Raw genomic sequence first — 23,148 nt, 5'->3', positions numbered from 1 at the left:
TCGCATAACGAGGAAAAACATCCTCCTCGATCGTGTGCGCTGAGCAGGAAAATGTGATACAAACTGCAGAGTCCCACCCCCCCCCTTTTCCCCTTCGCTGCGGGTGGAGATTTAACTGGAGCTGATCTCGCTCAGTCAGTTTTTCCTGTTTCTGTAAAGTTTTTTAAACACTCGGATGACTTTTTGACTCTCTCATGACACCTGCTCTGACAGGCTGAAAAACCAAAATGGGAAGTATTTCCTTTTTCGCCCCCCCGCCCCCCACCACCACCACCACTCCACTTCTCCCTCTCCCGTCCTCTGGCACCGCCTCGGAGAAGCGGTGGCAGCAGCAACATCTGGCCAGAAAACTGCTGAGTTCTCCAGTTTCTGCTCAGCACTGGCTAAGTCTGTGGCTCCGATTTACATTTCTGGAAAACCAACACAGACCAAAGCGGTTGCCCCGACTCCCCCCTCCCTCTGAGGAAAAAGAAAATGCAGGCAGGAATTCTCTTTTTCTTTCTTTTCTTTCTCCAAAAAAAGCTCTGGAATCAGACAAGATCTCTAAAAAGAGAGGAAAAAGGGGGGAAAGAACAGATGAAGGAGCAGAGAAGCGCAAAAAAGCGACAGAGAGGAGGAAAAAATATCACTGGAGGGCAATTATCTGGGCTATTTCTGGAAGACTGCTTTTCCATCCTCCAGTAGGGATAGAGGGAACAGGGAGGGTCTGTTTGGCAGCTGGCTGGAGGAGGTGGAGGGTGGAGAGACAGAAGGAGGGGGGTAGAAAAAAGAAAAGGAGCAGGAGTGAATGAGTGCATGGGATGTCTGAACCTAAAGACTGTCCAGTACAGTGAGTACAGCAGGGCTCTGTTGTCCCTGAAGGGCCGAGTTAGCAGGAATACACAGTGAAAGATGGGGGGGGACAGGAGAGGGAGTGAAGGGAGGGTGAAATGGAGTGACATAAAGAGACAAAGACAAGATAACAGAGGGACAGACGCCAAGAGAAACGAGGGAGAAGTGTTGCAGGCCTGCTACTGCGGAGTGATAAAGTCTGGTAATGGTCCTTATTGGAATGTCCACATCAGCTAAAGACACTTTGATTTACAAGGCAAAAGGGAAAATTGACAAATGGGTGATGCAGGGACACAGAGGACAAACTTAAATGTCTTTATCTGTTGGTTTACAGCGGGATAAAGATGATCTGAGGCTGCAAAATAAACTAAAGAAAACTGACAACCGTGGCTGTATTTCACCGGCGGAAAAGCCAAAATGTTTAAGGACAATTTCGTGCAAAGGGAGGGAAGCATTTGGCGACACACGGGATACACTTTAAAGCAGGCGAGCTCAACTACTTGTGTGATCCCATGATGGCAGTGAGGGCGTCACTGACCTCAGAGATGAGCATCGATATAAAAACACCAGATCTGACGTGTCTGATGAGGACGGCAGCTTTTCCTCAGGTTAACAAATATGATCATATTTATCAACTCAAAATGTATTAAGCTGTTATTTAGTGTCAAATTAATGTAGCTCAGTCAGGTTTATTTATTATTTGGATTTGTTATGTAAGTTTATTTGGTGTTTTGGTAAGTTTCAGTGTACTTTAACAGCTGTGATGTTGTGATAGCTAGAATTAATGCAAACTCAACCAATCCCCATGAATTCTGCTCGACCTTACAACTTTGTCCAATCACTGCAACTTTTCTGCAAATTTCACCAGTGATTTTAGTTTCCCACGAGTTCCAGCAGTCCCACATGCTGAAATCACACATGCACACCAACCGACTAAGTGTTTTATTATTTACCATTTTGTCACTTGTTCTGCAATTTCTTTGCAAAAAACACCTAAAAACATTGCAACATGCACTGCCATTAAATCAGCCATTTTAGGCCGCGACAATCCCCCAAAAACCCACAAAATCCTGGAGGGAGTCAATATAGCAATGCAAAAAGGTGCTCTCTTTCTAATTTTGAACCTCTTTTTTTTTAAGTATCAGTTCAGGCACCTGTATCGTTTTAAAACTATCATTAAAACATTTAATTTTCACAGAGTCCAACTTTTTAAATCGTCTCAGTTCCTTTGAATAGAGGTCACAAATATTCTTGCTACAGTTAAGAGCTTATGCAAATGCTTGTAAATTACTCCCCAACTTCATTTCTTCATTTTCATCAGTGCATTAAGTCCAGTCCAGTGACCAATTAACTGACTGACTAAAGCTCTATTACCCAAAAGAAGCAGTCAGGCCCTAGCTTCATGTAATCCACAAAATAAATGGAAAACAAATCCTCTCTGACCTTTAAAAACAATAACAAGTAAAGTAAGACGTCAACCGAACCCAGAAAGTTGCAATCTGTACAACTTTTACCCTCTCTGCTTTCTGTTTACTCTAAGTGGTCTCATCAAACTCGTTACTCTGTCGTCACACCAATTCTGCCGCTCATTTTCAAGTCCTGCGATGAAACTTGTCTGAGCGAAGTGAAGCAAATTTACACCATGTTTTGTAAAGTGCAAACACTTCAGTGAAGAGATCAAGAGAAAAGATGAAAGAGACAAAACGGGGAGGCAAAAAAAAAAAGCACAGAGAGGACAAGAAAGGCAAAGAACTCGTTAGCGAGTTGCAGAAGCCCAAAAGCAAGAGCAGACCTGATGGTGCAGAGTGATACAACAGGCCTGTAGCTGCTGCTGAAGGCTTTTAACTGCAAGACACAGAGAGGATTAGAAAAGGAGGAAAGAGAATAGAGGAGAGGGGGAGGAGAGAGAGAAGAAAAACAGGGATAAAAAAAAGTGAAGTAGACAAACTTGGAAGAGACGGAGAAAGAAGATGGAAAGAAAGTGAGGGGAAATGGAGGGGAAAGAACAAGAAAGCAATAAAGAGACGCCGAAAGAGGAAGGTGAAATAAGGATGTAGACAGGTAAATGTGGAAAAAAAGAAAGGTGGAGGTGGAGAGAGTGAAGGCCCTTCTCTAAAGTGGAGGGGATGATGGGAGCCGGGCGGAGAAAATGGGATTGTTTTTAGGCACGGGAGACAAGAAAAGGTTGAGAAGAGGCCTCGAGTTTACAGAAAAAACAAGACACCCAACAACTTTTTTACACAAACATACACAGATATTTTTGTCTTGACAGGGAAGAGTACATATTTAAAGACTGAGAACAACAAACTCGGCAGCAGGGGAGACCCTCGGCGAATCCCTAAACGCAAAGTTTTGTGTACAAAACAGAAATTCTTAAAAAACTTAACTTGTTGGATGTACAATATGTCAGTTCTGCTGCTGGGGGTCTCTCACATTAAAATTAGAGTTTTCGCTGTTAAACATCAACTATAGCTGATAAAAATCCATCCGACATGACTATATTTACCTTGAATAAATCAGGGATTTCTCTGCTTTTGAACATTGTTGGAAACGACAACAAAATATATGACGCATCTAACATTTTTAGACGTTTTAATGCAGAAATTTTACAGAATATAGCATTAAATTATGGTGCAGTTTGGAAGGAAAAGGCAAAGTGAAGTGCTGTATATGTATGAGAGACTAGACAAAGACATTCCAGGGTTCTTGTGTTAATCTAGGGCTGTAGCATCTATAAAATGTCAGAAAATAGTGAAAAACATCCATCCCAGAGTTTCAAAGTCTTTAAATGTCTTGTTTTGTCAGTCAAAAACCCAAATACATAAAGTTTAACAAGATGATAAAGAGAGAAAAGTGGGGAATCTCTATATTTGAGAGTCAGCATTTTCTGTCATTTTTGTATGAAAAATTACTTTAATCATTAATCTGTTATCAAAATAGTTTAACAGTTTCTTTTCTCACTTGCAATTGATTTTTTTTTATAATTATTTCTCAGGCTGTGTGATGTCAATACTACAGATTCCAGTTATAAAAAACTTAATGAGAACAATTTGCAGCCACTTAATCAGAGGCTGATTTGATTGCAATTTGACTGTCAACACCATCTGCACCTTAGAGTCTGCAGAACTGTAGAGCATAAGAAGAGTTTCACTCAGATTTAAGAGTTGGGAAGTCATGAGTCTTTGCAGAAATATCTGAAAGTCTGAGATCTTTATGGGCAGAAACACTAGAGAGATTTATTAACACACAGGTACTGCAGGTCAAGCAAACTAAATGACTGATGGATTTTTTGTTGTCAGTGACATAATACTAATCCAGAGAGTTGAATAAAACAAAAATATCATTAACATGAAGAGATCAAACCTTTCAGGTTTAAGGTTAAGGGCCAAACAAGATCTGACAGCAAAGTATCTGGAAACAGATCGGCATTAAGAGGCAGAAAAAGGGAAAATATTGAGAGCAGCAGAGACAGACGGAAGGAAAAAGTGGAAGAGAACAAGAGGAAAGACTCCGGGCTGATCTTCAGAGGCCGACGCCGAGCGAGAGCCCACAGCTACACGAGCAAACCCTTGAGCGGAGCGCTGGGAGCAGCCAGGAGCCCCGGAGGAGGAACCGGGAGAGGGAGGGGAGGCCGGAGCAGCACAATGCCTCAGTGTAGCCCCTCAGCGAGGCCTCGAAACAAGGCACAATGGCTGCACTGTCAGCAGGCCTTCTCCTGCACTTTCATAGGTCTCCCTGACACCAGGCCTCTCCCCTTTTTCAATAACCAGCACAACAACCTTTTCAGGGGCCGGAGCAACGGTCTGCTCCTCGACCACCGGGCTGAAAGAGACCATTCTGCGCTCAACGGTCGCTGTTTGAGATCGTTTTTGTCTTTCCTCTGAATTTTTTCATTCCAATGCTACCACTGACATGCTATGAGAGAATGGGAGATTATCACCATGTTGTTTCTAACTAGGCCGCGGGGCATTTTCTTGCTCCTAATGGCTTGCGCTGAAATCTGAAAACCGCAGGGGTCGAAAACATTGTTGTGCGCTCTGCGCGACAAAGTGCAGAGTTCAGCGATTTGTGCACAAATGGACAGAGTGCGTTTCCATTCAGGAAAAGGAAAGAATAATGAAAGAAAGTGTGGGATGAATGATTCACAACAGAGACGGCCATCAATGATTCATTGACGAAAGAGGGACGGGGCTTTAAAAATTCAAACAGGTCGAACACTTCAGGAGAGAGCGTCCATTCTTAAAAACAGCAGACAGGCCTTGTGCCAGCGAAGCCCCTCTTCAAAGAGATCACAGCCAAAACATGAAACCGGAGATGGTCTTTCATTCATGGAGCATGTCGGCTTTCCAAGGAAGAGATTTGCCGTTCTGGCAGCAGCCATTAGGCAACTGGAGCGGCTCAAATCCTGCAGCTCTGTTGTTATTGGTTGGTGTAAACATGGCTGCTGCTTGCAGACTTCTGTCACTGACAAATACTGGGGTCACATTATGTTTGTTTAGCCTGTCAAACTGTCTGTTTACTTGACTCTTGGAGAATTTAAATATAATCTATGATGGACTGATTGATGGTTTAGTCTATAAAATGTCAAAAAGGTGAAAAACAAACATTCCCAGAGCCTCAGGTTACATCTATGAATGCTTTGTTATTTCTGTACCACTGAGTGGTTCATGACGGACGAAATTACAGCCCCCTAAAAGTCAAACCAAACCATCTTGATCACCCCCTGCTGTCTGGCTGCAGTACAGATCACTCCATGTTAGCAGATGGGACATGGGCCAAAGTTGAAAAGACATCCAAGTGTCCAACAATTAAATTTTTCCCAAAGATGGTTTCTGTCATTTTAATGAGTTCTTATGTTTGTTCGTTCTGGGCTACTGTAGAAGTGGTGCAACACCTCTGAGGATCAGAGATACAGTAAATGACTCATTCAAAAGTAATGAAAACATAAAGACTCTAATTTTCAGGTGATTACACACTAATGAAAACTTCTGAATTCTGCCATATTCTGCCAATAAATCCCTATAAATCTGACACACTGGACCTTTAATTGCTACAGTCTTTTAAAAACAGGAAGTTGGATGCAGTGGTTGAGAAACTAATCTCATTTTTAATGTCTGAGCTGGTGTTATGCAAACTATGAATGAGTCTGTTGTCGCTTCAAGATGATGCATCTTTCACATTTCAAATCTTCTCGACAATTAACGTTTAGTGTGAAGGTAGGTAGGTAACTAGCACTAGTAAGAGGATGTGCAGAAACGTCTCACAGAGCATTAACACTTTGTTCTGCACTGATAATATTTAGGGGTGTCCTGATCCGATATTGATATTGGATATCGGTCCGATATCAGCCAAAAAACAAGTATTGGATTTTATTGGACTGCATCTAAAATCTCAGATATAAGCGCTCTGATAAGCAGTCCATTTTCCGCTCCAGCATTTCTATCCATAGGTGACTCTGGTTGCTGACTATTGTTCTCTGTTTGAGTAACATCACTTGATCAAGCCTTTTCTAACATTCCACACTACAAAATAAATAATAAAACTATGTATGATTCGTGCTGATATCGTATCGGATCAATATCGGTATCGGCCACTACTCAAGGCTGCAATATCAGTATCATATTGGAAGTGAAAAAGTTGTATCGGGACATCCCTAGTAATATTTCTGATAATAAGCGGCAGTGATAATTCTGTCACCTTTCACAGTGTTTTAACATCATCATTTGATGTATTGTAATAATAAAGACACTGGTTAGAGCCTGTTGAAGGATCCTGTGTGGTTCAGCAACAAGGATTTTTGGGTTAGGGTTCAGGTTTTGAAATCTGGTTGCATCGTGCACATAAGGAGAAACTTCACAGATGCTCCTCTCTCTATAATCAAACATGCACACACTATAACACATCACATAAGATGAGAAGATTATCGCGCCAGTGGGAGCACAATGTCACATGATCTCAAGGGAGAGGAGATGTAAACAAAATGGAGAGTGATGTGGTGGTGCAACAACTCGCTGTGGTGATCGTTTGCAGAGAGAAAAAAAAACAACACCAGAAGGCTAGTCTTACATAGCCAGACGTCTCTCCACAGCGCTCAGTGCTGGAGAAAAGTCTGGCTTCACATATACACATTCTGCTCTGGGGGACAAAAACACCCTGCCTTGTTTGCATTTCATTGAATCAATCACAAACTTCTTGGGTGGCGCGCAGCCCAGGATGCTGCTGCAAAATAGTGTCAAGAGGGAATTTGTTTTAGTGGAATATTTGCACATCAGGAGGCGAGCTCTGGTATTAAAATGACATCACTGCAAAAGAAAAGCTAACAGCTGTTAGCTTGTTTACGTTCATACCATTAGCATCCAAGGCGCCATTTTGGCGTTTTCAGTGTGTAGGTTGCAGCTCAGAGGTTGTTCTTGTTTCCCGGGTACTTTGACAAATGCAGATGGCAGACGCTGCGATACCGCGGCCAGTGGCAGGACTTACACCCACAGTGTGTGTCCGTTGTGTCAGACTAGCAGAAGGCTTAACAAGTATGGATGAGAGATCGTTTGTGGAGACGCGTCAACACTGTTCTTCTGTCTGTTCTTCAGTGAGATCTGGAGGTGAGATTTTAACTGTCAAGTTTTAATATCTGTCGTATCAGTAGAATACTAGCTAACGTTAGCTTCAAGAGCTACAATTTAGACTTCACTTTGGTTTTCCTGACTTTGATAAGGTCTTCATATTGAAATTTTTCATGAAATTTCAGGTGCTTATTCACTTTTCAGTGTTACTTTTGCTAGTCATTTGCTAGTCATTTTGCTAAACTGTCATCCTTGTCTTTGAATCCACAGAGGAGCCTGCGCAACATTTTATGGTGATACATCTAGAGATTAATTGATCATTAATCAATGAAATGTGAATATTTTTTAGTTTCTTTCCTCCTCTATGACAGTAAACTGAATATCTTTGGACTTTGGGAAACACTGACTGACATTTTCCAACATTTTCTTAAATTTTAAAACAAACAGTCGAGAAAATAATGATCCGATTAATTGACCGTGAAAATAATTGAAGCCCCAGATGCATCGCAGCATTTTTTTATCAGAACTGTGGGAGGATAAATAATTTGTTCTTCCTCCGCATCGCTGCTTTTGTCTAATTGTGACATGAAAGCTTTTCCTTCACCACATTTCTCTCCTCGATCTCCCACACATGAGATTTATTTACATCAATGTCCCGCTCGTTTCTTCCTGTGGAGGAACTTCATTTAAATGAGACTGTGATCGTTAAAAGCTTAACCGTGCAGCTCCAGAACGATCAGGCTCATCCTTCACTGTGTTTGGGGACGTCGAGGATCCTCTCCAAAAACTGTTTTCTTTTGTCATCCGAGCTCTTTGCCGTCCTTGAGCGTTGTTTGGAGGATGAATGAGCCACTTGAGCAGGAGGACGCAGATTAAAGCCTCATCAGGCAGAAAAGACGGACACTCTACTGAAGTGTCCTCGAGCAACAAACCGTATCACCGCCGGCAGCTCCGCCGCGCTGTGGCCGACCTCTGACCTCCCTGTGGATGGCAAATTTCCCCACAACGATCAATACAGCATCACATTACCATCCTCTAAATGGGAACTGATGTAATGTGTCATAATTTGTGTCATCAATCATCTTGTCAGTGTAGGACCGTGGAGGGGAAGGGGGTGGAGGTTCTCCCATGAGACAAAGGTTCTCCACTGATTCTGGACCAAATTTTGAGATTGCTGGTTATTTTCCATTTCTGTTTCCTCTGCTTCTGTTTTTCATTTTTTTCTATTTCTTCCATTATTCTATTTTTTCTTAAGGCTTTTGTCAATTTTCTGTTTCTGTAATTTTTTTTATATTTTGTTAGATAGTTTTTGTTTCCAGTTTTTCTAACTTTTTCAGCTTTTTCCTTTTTTTTGTTTCCATTTGTAGGCTTTTATTTGTTCTCTGTTTCAGTAAGTGCTTTATTAACCAGTGTGCGCCATCTAGACTAGTTTGTGACCAAGTTATTAAAAGACTATAAACTCTGAAGGGTGAGGGCGTGAAGTGGCGTCGAACTTTGATTTCTCACCGTGAAACACAAAATTGTTATAACTTTGCTGTAAATGGTCTGATCTGCACTAAAACTTCAAGTTTTATAAGAGTCCCGCCCTGAACATGCCTACATGATAATCAGCAGTGGTAATCATAGCGCCACGTCGACTAATCAGTGGCTGGCAACATGATCGCAGTGTGCCACGACGGCTACATGAACCACAGCCACACAAACACAGCATAATTTATCATCAGTCCAATTTTAGTTAGAATTTTTAAATTTTTAAACATTTTTTAAGAATTTTTCAAATTTAGTTAGAACACAAAATCACACTTTGGCCTGAATTGTTCTCTTGTTTTTATCTGTTTACATCCCACGTCAGCCTGTGGAGCGCCGACTGATGGATCCATTTTGTTAAAGGGCGTTTTATAAGTACAATTTATTTGACTTGAGGAGAAACTGGCGCTAAAAAGACTCCCAACTGCCATAAATAAGAAATGAACAATAAATAAACCGACTTATCAAACCGAGAGCAAATACAGTGAATCACAGCAGAGCTCAGGACAGGGTTTATGAAGGCCTTCGAACTGCACCCAGATGACGAACCACAGAACAAAGTAGGGGAGGTGGCGACAGGGTTCCCTTAATCACTGAACAGCTGCCCCTATAGGGCTCCTATAAAGCTTCAATATGGAACCTAAAACCAACATTAACTGAAAGGGGTTTAAAAACAGACCCATAAGAAACCAATTTCCACCAACACCAAACAAACTGAAGAAAACCTCTCAGCTTTTCTCCGCGCTGCAGAAAACCCATTAAATTCGTGTGAAAGGCTCGGAGTGGATCAGTCCTGTGAATGCATGTCGTGAAAGGAGGAGGGGGGGCAACAGCCAGAGACAAATCCTGGCAGAGAAGGTGCATCTCAGGAAAAAAAAAGAGAGAAAATCCCACAAGAGTTGAGAAAGAAAAAAAAAGTGAGCATCTGTCTTCCTGTCGCAGGTGATTATTCTGGGCGACAGGAGAAGTGCCGCCTCATCATTATGGAGCAAAGCCGGCGTCACGTGCCAGAGAAACAGAAAAAAAAAACTGAGGATTTGACCCGAGCGGCAGAGGAGGAAGGGCTGGTGTTGCATCGGTAAACACTCTCCATCCATCTCGGCTTTATTCAATCGAGCAGCTGCTGTTTGCATTGAGGATTATTTAATGGTCTGAGGGACCCCGCAGACCCAAACACAATTAAATATGGATTTATGTACTTTAGGTGATGTTCATCAGGGGTATACTGCTGGTTGACATTACAGGTAATAGTGTTAACAAGAGGAGGTACACAGAAGTTATCTGATTGAATTCATAAGTATTTAAAGGAGCAGTATGTTGCATTTACACGTGCCAAAATGAATACCGAGTTGGAGCCACAAATGGCATATTAAATAAATCCTGTTTCATATATAATATATGGTTGAAGAGAGTTTTTTTTCCAAATGCCCCCTCCTCCCCAGACATTGCAGACACAGTCAGGCTGCAGGAGCTCTGCAGAACCGCAGGATGTGCTTAATCTTGTAAATTGACAATAACAAGCAATGATGAGTCCTCGATTTAAACCAATAAATTTGTTATAGATTAATCCTTTATGATGATAGGCAGGACATGTGAAATTGCTGAAAAAAAAAGAAAAACACACCATTTTCATTAAGTCACCATGCAGAGAGTATTATTTGAGAAAAGACCTCTTTATGAAGGCATAATGCCGAGAACAGCAGCTGTTCTCTTTAAGAGGATAATGTTTACTCAATATACAGCAGAGCTGTTTAATATGCTCACAATATGTCGGAGACTTTAACATCAGATTTGATGCTTAAAAAGAAAAATGCACAGACAATTAGATGTAAAGAGGAAGAAAATGTGTATTTCCAGGTTCTGCTTAAGTGGATTTGTCCTTAAAAGGGAAGAGGACATTAAAGTCTGATCACAGATGTTAGGAAGCACTGAAGCATATTTGAGAAAAGTGGTACAAGGAGTGAAGTCTGATAAATCATCTGCTATGAGGCTACAGTGTGCAAGCTAGCCACCATGTGAGGCAGCTGGATTCACGAGAATCCACCTTACAGGCTTCAAATTATTTGCTTATAGCTGAACCATAGTGGTTTGGACCAATCAGCATCCTGTGAGGAGCTACTGGCAGATACGGGGGCAGTTTAGGTGTGACAACAGCGAGAAAAGAGATTAAAAGTAACACTGGCGGCTCCTAAAGAGGTTAACGTAGATGCTTCTGTGACATAACTAACATCACAGCAGAGCTGAAGTGTTTCTTCACTGAAAGAAGAGTAAATAACGGCACTGAAGGCTTTTCTTGAGGGAGAAGATGTTTTCACTCCTCTCCAGACCAGCAACAGTTTTATTTACCATCAGGCTCTGCTGGCAGCGCTCTCCCGCTACGTCACACGGTTCATTGATCTGACTGTTTGAAGTTAGCTTGTGACAGACTGTGATCGATAGTTCATCCAATCACATGCCAAGTATTTTTTTTGAACGTGTTTGCCCTTTTCCAGACAGTTTCCAAGGACGACTTCTCAAATGTTTCGGCGTTAAAAAACCATCTGGTGCGTCAGGCTGGGGTTGAAGTGTGAAAGTACATTTTTAAAAAATCTGAGGTTGTCGATCCAGAAAGACGTGAGTTCTCATCTCTGCTGCAGGCTGGTGGACTGATGCTACATTAGCCTCTACTATCATAACACACCTGAATTTTTGATTGAACCATCTGTGGTTGAGTTGCACTGTGGATAATGTAGGCTCCAGGTTTTTATAAGGAAATAAAAATGCAATGCTAAATCGGCAAAGTGCTCTTGTAAAGGAAGCTCTAAGGTCTACTAGAGCTGCAACGATTCACCAATTATTAATGTAATCTGCAACTATTTCCACAATTGATTTGATCGGTTTGAGTAATTTTTAAATAAAAAAATTCTCTGATTTAAGCTTCTTAAATGTGACTATTTTTGGTTCCTTTACTTCTCTATGACAGTAAACTGAGTATCTTTGGGTTGTGACTAAAACTAGACATTTGAGGACATCACCTTAGGCTTTGGGAAACACTGACTGACATTTTAACACAACTGTTAATTGATTAATCTAGAAAGCAATCGCCTATGAAAATGTAATCTCCCTATTAAAGCTCTACTGAGGTCACTTGGTTATTTTACAGATGATTTAATGAATGACAAAAATATATTGACGGTGAATATTATGGTCTGTTCAGTCTCAATTCTTGCATTGGTCTCACTGTACAGAGCTCCTGTATACAACTGATTTATGGTGTAAACAGTGTTCAGATACAACTATTACAGTGATGATACTATGTGAGCTCAGATTTTATAATGACACTCACATATTGATCATACTAATATTGATATATTGATCCTTGGCCTGTGCCTCGACAATAATTGCACACTCTGCCACCATTATCTTTAATGCGTGACACTTTAAATGCAAGCGAGGAACCATAGTTACCACCTCTGTGTCTCACATCATCCCCCAAAAAACACATCTTCAAAACTACATTTATGAGTCACAACAAAATCATCTGCCAGCTCAGCCGCTTTAACTGAAGGGTTTACTTTCTGTTCATTCACATGACTATTAATGCACAGAGGAATTAAATTTATTTTGCTCCAATATTACTCAGTCACATTGACCCTCAAAACAATCAGCATCAGCAGCAGAACACCAGCCATTAAAATGGCACAGAAAGTCACGAGCAAATTCCACATTAGTCTGCTTATCACCTTTTTCCCGGTTCCTGAATTTCTGACCGTAAGCTTCAGGGACCAACCTGTCAGCTTTAAAAACAGCAGGTTTTACCTGAGCGTTAAATCAAACAATCAGCAGCACTTAAGGCAGAATGTGTCTCCTGAGTCCCAGCAGTAAGAACGCACTGAAGCACTGAAGTTCTGTCTGCATCCAGCCAACTTCTCACATCCACGATGTGTTCAAAGACAGTAAAGAACATATCAGGATCCTTCTCCGTGAGCCTGAACATTACACGCAGATTACCACCTAAATAACCCTCATCATACTCTGATAATTTATTAATCATACATTAATGTGTGTCACTTCATTAGGTTCACCTGTCCAGTACAAGTGTTCTGCTGTAAAGTCAACTTTTATAATGTTCAGTTATGTTTGACAGATGTTTGATTTATATGATGTAGCATTGAGGTCAAAGCTAGTTAATGTGTTGTACTGGATAATATTGTATTCAGAGGTGTTTCTTTGACTTTCTTCATGGAAGCTGTATATTCAATAGTGTAATATATTCTAGGGTTTGGGCGTTTGGATGAATATATCACCTATTGACGAATGGCTGAATTTATCACTGGCCGATTTTTTGATATTAGTTATTTTATTTTTCTCATGTAATGGTGTGCAGAGTGACGAGCGCTGCTCCACAACAGCTGCTACAGAAGTTTATTTTACACTTTAACAATTGGTAATTCTTTAATAAATTTATGCAATGTTTGTTTTAATGTTTCTTGTCTTATTGTCTGTAATTTATATGTTTTAATTATCTATTTTAAAACTTTGGTCATCTACTTCAGCTTTTCTTAATATCAACTGGGTTTCCAAAACAAATTGATTGAATGATCAGACAGTTATTAGCCATAATCAAAGCTACCAGCAGACGACTGGAACGTCCTGCTGCAGTGGATGTTGCATTAGGATGTTATTATGTTAAGAAGTGAAAGTAACAATGAATTGCATCAATCATTTAGTCAATAAACTGTCAAAAACAGCTGTTTTTGTTCAACCAACAGTCCAAAACCCAAAGACATTAAATTTAATGACACAAAACAGATAAAAGCAGCAAATCTGCACTTTGAACAAACTAAACCAGATAATTTCTGACATTTATGTTTGATAAATGGCAAACAATGTTTTTATCAAAACTGCTGTAAATTGTATGTCATTAAATATTAACACTACAGGCGTACACACACACACACACACACACACACACACACACACACACACACAGAGTTAAATGTCACCGGTCTGTAACACTCAAAGCTTTCTAGGTTTTATTTTGAGAGACTGTGATTTACTTTTCCTGAAACCTACATTGTCCTTTTTGACTTCAGGTTGCCATTTCCTACATTTCCCAGAATGACCTCTGGACCCTCTAAAAAAATGGTGTGAACTTATTTTTGTATAAAACGAAGAAATGGGTACAGTGATTGTTTCGTTAGAGGCAGAGACTTCGAGCTTTTCCACTGAAGGAAAAGTAAGATGTTCTGTTTTTGACAAACCTGAATATACTTTATTCTTTAGAAACCAGGATCCAAACACCTGATCAAACCCGACTGATGCATCTACTGCAGTACAAAACATGTTGTGCACCCACCTTTTCCCCAGCGTGCTGAGCGGTGTGCTGAGGCTGAGAGCTCGAGCAGGTTGGCGGTTGCGTCCGGCCAGTTTCGGGGTGGTCGGTTCCCTCTTCGGGGACTCGGCCTTGCGAGCCGGGCTGGCGCCGGGCTTGATGTTGAGGTCCTTCAGGACGTCGTAGTTGATCTTGGAGGAGATCTTCTTCTGCTCCAGCATCTTCTCGATGGCCTCGTCTGCGGTGTTGGCTCGGATCGGTGGACGCTTCTTTATGGGTCCTCTCCGCTGTCGGGATTTAAAACAGAACCAAAGTACAAATCAGCTGCTGTCAAAAAAAAAGAACTCTTATTAAAATTAACAATGACATCTGGGTAATATCACAGATTTTTAGATGGGTCAGGTACCAGACTGAGTTAATGGCAATACTTTATCATAACATGTTATCATATTGAAAGTTTATGGTTTATTGTACAGCATCAGGCCAAACCTGGAGGGGAGTTCTGCTCTACTGCTCAAGACGTCTTAATAAATCAATAAATTTTGATGGAAAACAACTTCAGAATGACAGATACACAGCACAGAATTTATTCTGTGAGCTGACATTTTGGCAACAGTGCAGCTTCTTCAAGAAAAAAAACCTTGTGTTTATGGTTACCAGGGAAACCATCTGTATGAAATCGTCTGTATAAAGTAAAAATGATCAAATGAATAAAAAGAATTCATATATTTAAACTCAATATTTAACAAGCTTTATTAAATAATGTAACTCTGTAACAGTATCTGTCCAAAATGTTTGAAGGTTTATTGCTAAATGCTGGTTGGACCTGAAGAGTTAACAGCCATGTTTAGACACAGAGGAGCTTTGAGCTAATTGCTACTCTCAGCATGCTAACATGCTAACAGTGACTACGTTGATATGCTGAATTTTAGTAGGTACAGTATAATCACAGACTGTATAAGAGAAGTGAATCTTTTCTCAATCAATCAATTGTTTGGTCCATCGATCTTTCGATTAATTTTTGATCCATGGAGGATTTATATTTGTAAAAAGATCCTGGAGCCGATTTAAAGTGATTTGAAAATCTGTGATGTCATCTTAGTGTAAAGTCTACAGCCTGAGTGGGAAGTCGTGGGCGGTAACAAGGGCATTATTCAGTGAGCAGACGTAAATCTTGAAGCTACAAAACTTTTTTGGCTCATGCACCTGGCGCCATCTTTGCATCCAGTATCCTGTATATAAAACATCCACGGCTTGTGCACCCTTGTTTTGAAGCCTTGAGTTTCGCATTATGATTGATTATGAAAAGTTTTAATATAACAAGTTTGACTCCCATGATTTGCAGTGTTTACGCCTCCTCCTTGGGGTCCATATTAAAGCTTTTTGTGGTGGGATTCGTTTCTTTGATTAACAGTCAATTCAGCACCATCAGGGCTGTGATTGCAACGCCACTTTTTAAACAGGTCATGATTAAGACCTTGTCGTCGCTCTAACTCGACTAGATTTACTCCAATTCTAATCAGCAGATGAGGGTCAAATGTTATCTGGAAATATTTTGTCTTCCCATTAGACCATTTAGGCCCCAGATGGGAACAATTTGCCCTCTAACAAAACAAAAAAAAAAGAGTGATTTCAGACCACCAGAGGAACATCGTTGAAAGCAAATTTACTGCTGAACACGTTCCTGTAATCAGCAATTTATCTCAATTAAGACAGCAGATTGGGGTTATCACCCAGCCTCAGTTATTCCACATTCACCTTGACCTCACTCCAAATTGTGTCTACAGATCGGCTCGGTTTCTCCGCACTAAAAAAACAAACTTTTAAACACATTTCACGCGGCAGTGACGTGCTCTTAAGTCTCACAATTTTCTTCAGGCAATTTAAGATAAAATCCTCTTCCTCAGCTGACAGTAAATTGACCCCTGCAACAGCAGCTAATCAACTCAGGACATAAAGAAACTACAAAAGACCGCTCACTTTGTCATGCAGAAAAATAACAAGACCGTCCTCCATTTTATTTATTTATTCACTCATTTGTCAGTGAAATGACACGAGCGCGCCGCTGGTTGGATCAGGCCTGTCAGGAGGCTGCATGTCTCATTAGATCTGCAGTTAATCCAGCTAGTTAAAACCAGTGAGCAGATGTTGGCTCTAACAAAGGGTCCGCACCGTGCCAGAACCAGTAATGGGAAATGAGAGGGAACCAGTTTCACAGGACTCATTGCCTGTCTGTCTCACTCTGCAACTGTCTCACATTGTCTCTCTGATGGTCAAATGTGTCTGCCTGTCCACCTGACTGATGTTATGAATGCGTGACCACGTGCAGACGTGTAATTAAATTAGTCTTAAACTTAAAATTGTTAATTTTAGGAGCACCAGCATAAAATGTAAGAGCACCGCTTAAATCAACAAGCTGTTTTTTAAATTAATAAAATCTTCATTTATTTCCAAAAGTATGAAAAGAAATTATATCATGGCAGCCAGTTTACATGCAGTGTAAAGCATGCAGGTTCATTTAAAGTTGTCTCAAAATGCAACTAAATGGTGGCATTTTGGAGATCTTTCACAGGACGGTGATAATATTCAACCTGCAACGAAAGGTCGTAAGCCACAAATGATTCACTGGCTTGGAGATAAATTACAGTGAGACTAAATGCATAGACTACAGGATTTTTCACACCTGAAAGACCAAACGAAGGTTTATGTTTTCATTGCATTCTAAGATTTGATGCGTCAAGTGCACTACGGAACTCTATGTGACAAACTTCAACCTGTCCTCCTCATCTCCGTGAGCTGCATCTCCCTGTATTATTTGCAATTAATTGGTTTGTTAAAGGTGTGTCATATGTAGTCAGTTCAGTTTATTCTCATTCTCTCTCTCCTCATGTGCCACCGTGGCTCATTTTATTTTGGTGTGTTGTTTCTAGTTCTGGTGATGGCCTGCCAGAACTTCCTGTAGTTGGTCTGAACAGTCGAAGCATCCAAAAAGATATTTTCACACTAGAAACAAACCAAAATGTGGTTCAGTTTGATCTGGATGGAAACCAGTTCTTTCAGACAGACCAAGGGTTGGCTTTTGGCCTTAAATATGGTCCAGGGGAGGTTTCGCACCTGTAATTTTGGTTTGGATCAAAAGGCGAAAGCCTGAAAGTCCGGATAAAATGAGGTAGGAGTGAAAGGGCCCTAAGAATGTCTTTATTTTGGAGTTTTTCCACTGGCACTTTTGGCTGCTCTGAGTCAAACCATGCCACGCTGATTTGCACTGCTACTGTCACTTTTATCACGTGGAGCTGCGCCAAGTCGCACCTGAGATGGATCTAATCTGTAGTGGGGCCAAAGTGGGCCCGACCGCCTCCAAGCGGACTGAGGCGACGTCTCGCCAGCTGCAAGACCCCACTTTCTCCCCTCGAACAAGCTGATATTCAGCTCACGTCTGTGCAGGAGAGTACAAAGATATTTTCTAAAAGTGTGTGTTACTGCTGATGAAAACCTAAAGTTTCCTGGTTTCCTAAGCTGCCTGTCTTCAGTTAAAGACACACCTCCAGGCGAGTATTCTTGTAGTAATGGAGATTTAAATTGCCGCCATGCTGAGCTGACGTGCCGAGTCAAACTGAGTCAAGCCAAGCCAGCACATGTGTATGGAAGAGGGGTATCTGAGGACTGTCCTGTGAGAAATAAAGGTTTTATGAAGCCGTGAAAGGTGCAGATTTCAGATGGATAACTGATCAGAGTGGAGTAACACTTTTCCTGACTAACAAATGTTCAGAGTCCATTTAACTTTTTGAGACAGCTTTGCCTACCTCATGTCTGACCACCGTACTGCCTCCAACTTCCTGTCTCCATCGAGCTCTGACAACCTGCCCACTCTTATCTTAAAAGTTCTTCAGGCTGAATTCTGTTACCTTCTTTTCTTTGTAGATCCCGAGCTCCTTCTCCTTCGCTATCTTCGCTTCCTTCTCTGAAAGCAGAAACAAGAAACAGTCTGAACACACAAACTCCGAGATAACAATATCAATACGACGCAGTGGCCACCAGCTAAACTCTGGCAGGTTCAGTTGGAAGTTTAACTCTGTTTGTCTGATAAAGTACTGAAAGAGGAAGCAGGTACATTCAGCGAGAGAACCAGCAGGAAAATAAAAGTCAGACTCTGCCTTGAAACACAAACCAGCACAGGAACCATGTTGGATTCTGAAAGTTACCTCTCTGCTCTTTGAGGTAGTCAGAGTTTTCTGCCATCCACAGCGCAGTTTTGACTTTGATTTCTTTGTCACTCAGCAGATACTGCAGAGAGGCAGAGGGAGAGAGTCAGTGAAGTTCAACAATCACTGAAACAAATTACTGTCTTGTTTTCATCTCTTGCTAATTTTTTCTAAATTTCTTTCAACTATCTTTCAACTGTACAAATCTGTATTATAAAGCAAGATATACAACAGTCTAGTCTGGTCAAAGGTCAGAGGTCACACGCACATTCTGAAAAGAAATGATCACCCTCATCACACTTTGATTTCAAATGTCAAAAGATATTTTTGTTCTCATGGTTAATTGTGTTGATGAAACTCCAGATTATGATGAAAATCAACCATTTTTCAAGAACTATATTCGAATTCCAGCATAATCGTAACTTTGAAAACATAACTGTTAAAAATAAGCATTTAGCAAACTTGCAAGACTATTATAGAAACCCTGTCGTGACAGTTGAATATTACAAATATTACAGCACTTTTAATCTACATAAAAATACTCCAATGATTCTTTTACTGAAATTTTATTCTGATTAATTAAATCTTTTGTTGCATGAGCTCCCCATTTCATTCTCTCGATTTGATCTTTATAATTTGTTCATTTTCTTCTTTTTGTGAATCAAAAGATAATAATCAAGATTATTTTCTATTCACTAAGTGCAGGAGTCTAGGAGAGAAGAGCAGAAATGTTTCTCACAATGTTAATAAATTCTTCTAGATGTGTTTTAAAACTAATGGAAGGGTTCATACAGGTTTTTAAGAATAAAATTCAAAAAAGCCCAAAGCCTTTATCATCACATTTGAACTGTTACTATAAATGCAACTGCAAATTCTTTTATACCCAAAGCAATCAGTGCATATTGTGTTACTTTATTTTTTACCACCAGCTGTTTATATTAAATCTTATTGTATGTTTTGATCAACATTATTTTAGGATCCCTTAGTTTGATGAATGACAAACATGACAACAGGATCCTAAGAAATTACAGGGTTCATACAAACTTTTCAAACTTTTAACCAAATGTCACTAAAATTTTTGGTGATTTCCTGCTAAAAAACACAGAACACAGAACAATAAAAGTTCAAAACAAAGATAAATCTGACTTTTCAAGAGCTTTTAGAGGAAAGGGAGGTTCAGTGATAAAAGCTTCTTTCCATGAAGTGAATTTTATGGAACTTGTACATGTTAGTCTGGGCTTCGGTTCCAGTGGAGCTCATTAATCAGCAGGTACGTACCAGCTCTATCTCACTGTCATCTATCCCACTCAGGTCCAGCTCCCCGCTGTCAGCAGCACCATCTGTCACAGAGACAAAAAAAAAAAAAAAATCAGAACGGACACACTTAGAAAATTTGCTGTAACGCACATTTTTCACGGCAGCTTCCACGTCCCAGAGGGGTGAAACAGGAAACAGCAGCTGGCCGAGAAAAAAATAATAATAATAATAACATCCTGCTGCACGTCTTCCTGGTGGAAGTGCTGTGTGTGGAGCATCTTCCATCGGGGGTTAATCAGCAAATAAAACGCACTGTGACTCCTGATAAGACGTTAATAGGCTTAACTGGCGTTTAAGCGGATCTACCTTAACACACTTTCTTTTCAATTACGATACGCTTTCTAGATTGTCGCATGCTTTATTTTGAAACAGGGAGATGCTGAAATTTGCATTTTTCATGCTGCTGCTGCGACGCCGGAGACGCGCTCCCCCGCTTTCACCTGAGCGATGGAGACGATTGGAGGAGCAAAAAACAACAGACATTTTAATGTGTTGATAAAAGAAAGAGGTATTTGAAATCCCTCGGTGTGCGCACAGTTCAATTTTGGGAGAGAAAAAGTTCAAAGAAAATCTGATCGACTTTGATAAAGGAAACAAAAGGAGGGAGCAGGCGCGGGCTTTGACAGTAGAAGAAAAACCATCAACAGCTTTCACTCCAAAGATCCTCCACCTTGATTAGCTGCTCTGGAACAAAGTGCAGCTCCTCTCCGGCTGCCTGCAGACATCAGACAGTCAATCAAAGGAGCAAAAGTTGGAGAGAAACGTTTTAAAGAGGCAGCGAGCGGCAGGTTTATGGGAGTCATTTAACTTCTGTCAGCTTTCTGCCTTTGACACGTTCACAGGGGCCCTCCTTCCTCGAGTTCAAACTCCCAACAGGGCGGCAACTTCAAAGACGTGCCACCTGAGTCCACAGGCAGCTTTCCCGCTTCATTAAGGAGAGACAGGTGCACAGAAGCCCGTCCTCAGACAGTAACGGGTGTGTTCTCCCACAGCCGAGGTGGAGGAGGAGGTGCAGGAAGAGGAGGAGGCGGGGGGATAATCTAGTCAGCGATTTGACTTCAGTTTGCTTAAAAAAAGAAACCGCTCCAGAGGGAAGAGACAGGTCAGTCGCTATCTGTCGGGCCCAGCCCTCTAAGAACTTCCTCTCCGTGAAGTGTGAGGCCGAGATAAGATGGAGACAAGCCCTGGGAGACATTGGCAGCTCCGGGAGGCAGAGAGGCAGCGAGACTAAGAGCTGATAACGCCGGTCCAACCCCGGAGAGAAGAGGGGGGAGGGAGCAATTACCGAGTTATTATTCAGCCGCCGCTTTGATATATCTACACTCGCTAATTTGATCAAACCCATAAAATTGTTCTTTGTGGGCGTGCAGAAGAATCTGCAGACCTGAGGATCAGAGTGTTTTATTGGCCCAGTGCATCAGGAAGGTAAAGTTGAGATAGGAGACAGGGAGAGTTATTTTATTTCACTTTTCAGAGTTTTCGTCCTTTCACTAACAATGCAGAGAGGAGACGGGCGAGGAGACAGCCAGGGATGTCCAGAGAAGACAGAGAAGTCAGGGTCACGTGTAGGACTGCGTGCAGTTTAGAATGTTTTAATACCAGTGCTACAAAATATGAAATAAAATTATATGTTTTTAGGGCTGTTACAAATACAAATCCCACCCTTTTTGCTCTATGCTCCAATAACAGTTGAATAAACTTTGTACCGCAGTGAACTTACACCTTTTCCTGTTAAAGCACCATACAAGGTCAAGTCTTAAGTTAGCTGATGTTAGCAAAATGCTCGCTAACATTCGCAAAACATTAGCTAACTTGCTAGCTAATGACTGATGCAGTTAATCTAGCTAATTATCTCCCACCAACATCTTTGAAGCATCTTCCAAATTTCTTTCCAACATGGACGAGCCCAAGACACAGCATGAACAGGAAAGGAGAAAGTTGGCCGAGGATTTATTAGAAATCAGTTTTGTGAGTAGCCTCATCCTTGCGCGACTGCAGATACGCTTCAAAATCTGCAAGACAAGAATATTTCGTTGCATCTCCAAGAATATCTGCCACTGCTGAGCCAAGCATTACTGTGTTGAATCAAGTGTGGATGCAGCGCCTGCAAATTTAGGTTCCCTTTCTAGACACAACCCTTGTTCCTGCGATGTCTCCGGTCTTCACTGAATCTCTTCTTCATCCTCTTTTTATTCTGCAAACAACTAAACTACTTCACGGCCAACTTTTAGTATAAAGGTTCAATGTTCAGTGTCCTCCTGCTCTCTGTGATCGTCTGTGTTTTAATACAGCCAAACTCACAAGTTTGTTTCTGTCATTTACATTTATCTCTCGTGTCTGCAATCAGGAAGAAGACTCTGTGTGCCAAAGTGCAAATCAAACCGCTTGAAGCTACTGTTTGTTCCAGCCTCCATCAAGCTGCTGAACTCTGATGTTAAACTTTAACTTTGTGCAATAAAGCAAAATGCAATAAATACACAAGCACTTTAGCACTTTTTAAGTTTGCTTTATGTCTCTGTGTTGTCTCCGTGTTTTTAGGGTGGTTTTTTTTTTGTTTTTTTCAAGCAACTGTCTAGCTTTGTGTCAAATATTTATCTTTATGTGATGTTTTTATCTTATTTTATGTGAAGCAACAGACTGCAGCACTGTGCCCGAGACAAATGTCCCTTTGGGGACAATAAAGTTTACTCTGATCTCTCCAACTCTGGTTCTGTTGTCACAAAACTGAACAAGTGTGAAACTGAGATTTAATCGCATCTCAAACTCTCTACATTTTAATAAGCACTCATTCCCAACATAAATCCAGGTCGATGACAACATTTGCACCGTGTATATTGGCATTTAAAATGAGTTAAATTCTTAACTTTACTGCCTCACAGCCCTCGACTGCGACTTGGCAGCTTCCTCCAACATTTTGCAAAATTTCAGTGTAGTTTCCCCAAAAGATCTGAAACACCAGGCCTGCGTTTTAAGATTTAAACACCCTGGAGACGTTTTAGAGAGGCTCAGTTTCTTGTGAGAAAAATGTTGGCTTGTTGAGGACAGAGGGACAAAAACTGAGAGAAAATATAAAGGTTTTAATGTGGACCTGCTCTTGGACATGGAGCAAGTATTCAAAGCTGAATTTCTACACTTTGATCCACCTGAATGTCTCGAATACAATGTTCAGTTAAACTAACGAGCGTTTTCTTTGATAAACGCTCATTAAACCTTCGCAAAAAAGCTCACTTTTAATCAATCACAGAATTCTTTGTCACAAATACAGAAACATAATGAAAGACTTTCCTTTTGCAATCTGGATTCATTAAAGCTTTAAATATCATGGTTTTGTGTGAATATCTTGTCCTTTTATATTTACTTATGTTCGCTGGTCCTGGCTGATGAACCAATTCATCTT

The 23,148-nt window shown here is 40.8% G+C and overlaps 1 protein-coding gene across 1 annotated transcript in view; it reads right to left on the bottom strand.

Moving 5' to 3' along the window:
* Nucleotides 1-23,148, bottom strand: part of brf1a (BRF1 general transcription factor IIIB subunit a) — a 148,798-nt gene that overhangs the window by 45,448 nt on the left and 80,202 nt on the right. The window contains exons 13-16 of the mRNA XM_084742273.1: nt 19,713-19,774; nt 18,435-18,516; nt 18,138-18,193; nt 14,257-14,519 (exon numbers count right to left, since the gene is read on the bottom strand). Of these exons, the coding sequence (XP_084598399.1) occupies nt 14,257-14,519; nt 18,138-18,193; nt 18,435-18,516; nt 19,713-19,774 (463 nt within the window). The remainder of the gene's footprint in view (nt 1-14,256; nt 14,520-18,137; nt 18,194-18,434; nt 18,517-19,712; nt 19,775-23,148) is intronic.

The sequence above is a fragment of the Lutjanus erythropterus genome, chromosome 18 (assembly GCF_056507025.1).
Source record: "Lutjanus erythropterus isolate fLutEry1 chromosome 18, fLutEry1.hap2, whole genome shotgun sequence".
In the NCBI taxonomy this organism is placed as follows: domain Eukaryota; kingdom Metazoa; phylum Chordata; class Actinopteri; order Lutjaniformes; family Lutjanidae; genus Lutjanus; species Lutjanus erythropterus.
This window is presented reverse-complemented; position numbering and strand designations above follow the sequence as displayed.